This window comes from Colletotrichum siamense (assembly GCF_013390195.1).
Source record: "Colletotrichum siamense strain Cg363 chromosome Unknown KSG_Cg363_contig04, whole genome shotgun sequence".
In the NCBI taxonomy this organism is placed as follows: domain Eukaryota; kingdom Fungi; phylum Ascomycota; class Sordariomycetes; order Glomerellales; family Glomerellaceae; genus Colletotrichum; species Colletotrichum siamense.
The window spans coordinates 1961158-1966624 of NW_023501017.1; the positions used below are offsets into that span (position 1 = coordinate 1961158).

At 56.9% G+C, this 5467-nt stretch overlaps 1 protein-coding gene across 1 annotated transcript; it reads left to right on the plus strand.

The window, feature by feature from the left end:
• Nucleotides 1-286: 286 nt before the first annotated feature.
• On the plus strand, nucleotides 287-1909 carry CGCS363_v006474 (uncharacterized protein; the record flags this gene model as incomplete). Its single annotated transcript, XM_036638323.1, has 1 exon — nucleotides 287-1909. The coding sequence occupies one exon, from the start codon at nucleotides 287-289 to the stop codon at nucleotides 1907-1909; it is 1623 nt and encodes a 540-aa protein (XP_036496986.1).
• Nucleotides 1910-5467: the final 3558 nt, after the last annotated feature.

A 5467-nucleotide genomic window follows, 5' to 3' on the forward strand; every position in this document is an offset into this window, starting at 1 on the left:
GTTGGCTTCGACCCAGTTAGTCCCACCCCCAGTCGACAAACTGGCGGTCTCAGCAGTTGCCCGGCCTTTTGTACAACATCCTCAACGAAGCCGAGAGGCTAAGGAGAGCGATTACGCACACTCAGATCCGTCAACTGCGCCTCGACAGTCTGGTTTCGACAACGGGCACACATCCGAACACCCAGCCTCCCACCCGAATCAGGATCACTCCTCCGCTTCAAGCACTGGTCAGGGCGGTCAATGTTCGGGCCCTCAAGGCCAGGAGTGCGAAGGGGACCAGGTCTCGATGTCACAGAGGGGACCTGCACCTACATCTCGGCCTCCATCGCAGTCACCCCCTCGCCCTTTCCAACAAAGCTCTCTTCCAGGACAACAAGATGTTGCTAGGGATCCGTACGCTCCACGCTCGTCGTTGGGCATCAGAGGCTTGATCAACCCCTCCGAGGCACACGCAGAAGGATACCAAGGGGAGACTTCGCAACCTCGGAGTGCCGAGTCCCAGGGCTCGCCCTACGGCATGCCCCCGAGACACTACAGCACTTCGGACCGACCATACTCGTTTCCTGGTCCCCCGGGATCACAGCCAGTAACCCCAGCCGGGCACCCAGCCACGACACCTCTTGGGTACACTCCCTCGGAGAGCTCGCCAAAGGGCGGCTTCCCCTTTCCGACGATGGGCAGGCAAGTTCTCAGCCCCAGGGAAACACGAGCAGCCAGCGTCGGTCAGGGAAGCATCAAGGGTCACGAGGGCCAACAAACCCCCTTCCTACCCCCTTCAGCGCCGCGAGCGAAACGGCCTTACGAGGAGGAGCCAAGTCGTCCGCCGCCTGGTCTCCCATTCTCCGGCCCGCCATCCCTTGGCCCTCCGCCTTCGACCATGGGACCAATGACGACGCCTCCCCGATCCATGTCCCAACCAATGGTTGGACAGCTACCACATGCTGATAGGCCTCAGCTGCCTCCGATGGCACGAGATCCCAGAGGACCGGAATACCAGGGCCAGCAAGGCATGATGCCTTCCGGGCCCAACTACCCGCCACAAGTCTCTCCCCCCGGCCCCGTGTGGTCAGCCCCTGGGAGTGGAACGGCCTTGTACCAGAGCCTGCGGTCCGAATCTGCAAAGGCGGTGATGGAGGGCGGGATAATGTTCAGGATCGGAGGGGACAGCGGGATGGTGGTGCCAGTCGACGTTCACCAGGCGTCGAAGCAGGCGGACGAGAAGCGGCAACGCAACGCCGGCGCGTCGGCGCGGTTTAGACAACGGAAGAAGGAAAGAGACGCAGAGCAGATTGCCACCATGAACAAGCTGGAGCAGAGGAACCGGGAGTTGGAGTCTCGCCTGCGGGACTTGACTCAAGAAAGAGACTTTTACAGGGATGAGCGGAACCGGTTGCGTGAGGTGGTCTTGCGCACACCACTTAGTGACATGGCGAACGGGCCACCCAGCCCGACGTCTTCACGGAGCGGTGGTTCGATGGCAGAGACCAGCCCAATGGCGCAGGCACCCATCCTCTCTCACCCCCAGCAGGGCTACGCGTCAAGCGAGTCGTCTGTGGAGAGACCGGCACGACGACGAAGGACCGACTCTGCGCCGACGCCCGAGTTCTCGGTCCCATCGTACGGCACGCCGGTCCCCCAACCGGGCAACTTGCCTCCGATGCAGGCTGGAGCGTACGGCATGATGCAGCGCCCACCTTCGACGGCCCCCGGCGGTGAAAGACTGCCCCCTCTCCGAGCTATGGAAGGGCCCTTCGGAGCTCCCGGGACGGAGCCGGGAATGGTTCAAACCCCCGGCGGTCCGATGTACCCCAGCTACACCCGCGTCCCCCACGAAACGGGGTTCGCCAGCAGACCCCCTGGCCCGCCGCCTCACCACGGACACCATCCGCATGACCAGGGCCAGCGGTGAGAACCAATACGACAGAATACGGCCTTCAATGAGCCAGAGGTTATTTGACATTTTCGACACTCGTTTACTTTATACCCACTTCGTTTCGCTGCTTCCCCGTTCGAATCGTATGGCTACAGATTTATAATAGGAGAGACGGCTTCAAAATGGAACAATTGTTTTGGGGTTCAGGGACTTTTTCACACAAAGACTCGCATAGTTGGGCGACCGACGCGGACGTTTTGTTGGTTGTTACCGGAGTTGGCCGTTTTTGGGAGGAAAGAGAAGGGATATCTCCACCATCAGGATCAGGACAGAAAAAGAAAAACAGAGCAGGACTTGGTCCAGAAGATTATTCATGTGTTCCCGGCATTATGTGTAAAAAAAAAAAAGGACAAAGCCTTCAAGGGCGGTTCAAGTTGGTGTTTTCAGAGTTGTCTTTCAGGGCGCCCGAGACGAAGCATTGGCTATCTGTTTCTCTTGTATTGCTCTACGCCGTTGCTGGCGGATACCTATTTGATTGTGGTGGAATCTGTACACTATGTGTTTATCACATCTGTTTGAGCAAAGGGGTCTTGGCGAGCGAGGACAGAGACCGGCGGGTGGATGGATGCCCTCGGGCGTGGGCTGGCATTACCTGTGCTAGGTTCAAACAGTACTAGACAGCCGCGTGTTAGAAAAAAGCAACAACAGCTTTATGTTTAACTTGACAAAGTCCCTCAATCCCGGCTTTTGCCTTGCTAAAAACCGATGACGAGGAAGATGATGGCGCAGCCCCCCTTCTGACGGGTCCAATGGCGTGGGGGGATCGTGACTTGGCAGTCTGGTTTGAAAAGGCAACAGTGAGGCGAGAGAGGGGTGTTGTTAGTCCAGCTCGATCAGGGACCGCAAAGAGAGAGGAGAGAGACTGGGAAGATGCCCGTGTCGGGGGTTGGTTGTGGTGAAGGCACAGCGCAGCCCGGTGTGTGGGCAAGTCAGCTTATGCCACAATGCAAGTCATCCATCCATCATCGGAGGCGCTGGGCTGGCTGATCGACCGGTCTGTCGGTCGCCGCCCCCCTCTGAGGTGAGGTGGCCTACCGTGCACACCCCCTTCCCTTCAGCCAGATAAGGCAAACCCCAAGCATCCGAATGTGTTCCTAGCGTTTACCCTAGGCAAGCTGACAGGGCGGAAGTGGTGGGATCGCAACTGCCTTTTGCATGTTTCCTTGAGGTTTCTGACAGAGTTGCGAGGAGGAGTTGTTGTAATGTAATGAGGGGGGGCCAACCAGCCAGCCACGTCACGCACCTCTTCCTAGGATTGAGGAGGGGAGCCCACCCCTTGCCGGCAGCTAGACGTGAAATAAACTAACTGACTCTTTGGGGGAGAGTAAGAGAGGCACATATTGCGTGCCAACGCATCTTTGACGTCTGCTTATCGCGCCAGGCAAGGGATATAGTCACTGTGCCCTTTTTGGGCGGATTTCCTTCTTGCGTGGGATGTCGACTGTGCCCTCTCTAGTGGGAGTTTTCTGCGTGGGATGTTGACTGTGTTCTTGCGCGGTTCCTTACCATTTGCGTGGGATGTTCGATTGTCGTTCCCAAGATGGCCTGGCCTAAAGCAGAAGGAGGGTAAGAATCGGGAGTGGGCAGGGGGTGGGGGTAGACGTGGAGAAGCCGAAAGGTGAGTTGAGTGAGTGGCATGGACAATATTCGTGATTCTGATCTTCCAAAGGGGTGTGTGTGTGTGGTGCGGGATATAATAGAGCCAAACGACGCCAAGCCGAACCGGTCAGTCAGTTCACCTTTTTTTTCTGTGACTATTCTTTCTTATTTCTGCAATGCGTCTGTTATTGGGGCTTGCGAATGGATACATTGCTCGTCCAGCGGCCTGAGCGGCTTGACTCGGCTCGTTGCAGTTGGATGTTCCTTTCTGGCTTCCATTACTTTTTTGGCTGAAATGCGCGGCGCAGCGGGCAGATGATGGCTTGGGTCGTCGAATGCCCAATCAGGAAATGACCTCACCGAGCTAAAGATACGTACCGATTTGCTGGTGGTGGTGGGTTAATGAGGCACAGGTAGTTTACCCGTCAGTCTTTTTTTGTTTGATTTGGGTTATTTGTTCCACCGGATTCAGGGTCTCTTGGATGCATCGAGGCATGAAGGTGCATGTCAGTAGTGCTGGTAGGTTGGTGTGTTGACAGATATCTTCGATGTCAGAAGGGAGTGTCCCTGTGGAGAGAAGCGGCAAAGATTGGGGAACAGGAACAGGCACAGGAACAGGAACGGGGGTCATGGGAGGGGACGAGAGACGGGAAACGGGGACGCGGGAAACGGCAAACGGGGGAGGGGACGGCGGGGCCACACAGCGCGGCACTCGGGCGGCCCCCACATTCCAGATGGCTCACTGCGGTAGGTATCCGTCGACTGGCGATAGCGTTGGCGGTTGACTTTCAACCTCCAGGTCCGTCCGAGCCAACCATCGCTGCTGCCCAGCGTCAACGGTGTGTGTGTGTGTGTGTGTGTGTGTGCCATCATCCACCGGGAGACATCCACATGTGCCGCCGTTGTGAGAGTGTGATGTCCGCCGAGGCGCGGGGACGCGGAGGCATCCAGAGGAGAGAGAGAGACAGAGGGGTGCGTGGCATTAGACCGAGCAATTAAGCAGCTATGGTGCAGTTCTGATATGCATACGCACAACATTGGGCTCCGTATCGAGAACAACAGGGGATCAGTGTGTCTGGCTAAATCGGGAGGCAGCCCTCGAGATCTTCGTCAAGTGTGTTTCTTTCTGCCTCTCGTTGTCGAAATCGGGAGGCAAGTCAACTCCCGAGCGACGACACAACCTAAAACGGTGCGGCTGTACGCTGTATGTACGGCACCGCATTGCATGCTGCACCTCATACCTTGACGCACGCATCCTCGTTGGACTAGCGGGTGAACAGACAGAAAGGCAGAGCGGGAGAGCTTCCCGACAGGGGGCGCGGGCGGTCCGCCTCCGAGCCCCAACGACTCCCCTTGCGTCCCCGGCGACGTTGACATTTTCATCTTGTCTGGATGGGAACTTGTCCGTGTTTTTTCGTCGTTTTTATGCCCGGGCCCCGCCTCTAGTCTGATTTGAGTAGCTACAAGTGTCTCCCAGACTTCCTTCTTCCTCAAACGCCATTCGCGCGCAAGAACGCACGCTTCTGGAAGCTTTTTCTGCCCATTGTCATGTCAGTGTCCACGGACTGACTGGTGTTGCACCATCTTTGGTTCGCGCTTCGACGGGGAGAAGACAGGCAGAGTCCGGTCAGGGGGGAGGGGAGGGGGTGTCCAGCGAAAGGAAAAGAGGTTCGAGGTTCGACGAACCAGGCGCCTCGTTTGACAGGAAAGGAGGCTTGCTTGCACCTGAGTGCTGATTTGCAATTAATTGAGTTTCCAGAGTCGGATGTTATATGCTATTGTTAGCGCGCGTGCCTGTCGGTTGACTTTCTTGGCCCTTGTCAGTGAGAGAAGGAGGGAGAAGACCAGAACGGCATTGCGAAAAAGATTTGATATGATGATCGGCTGTTGGCGCCGAGTAAGTAGTCATTTTGGTTGAATGCGATTGGAAAACGT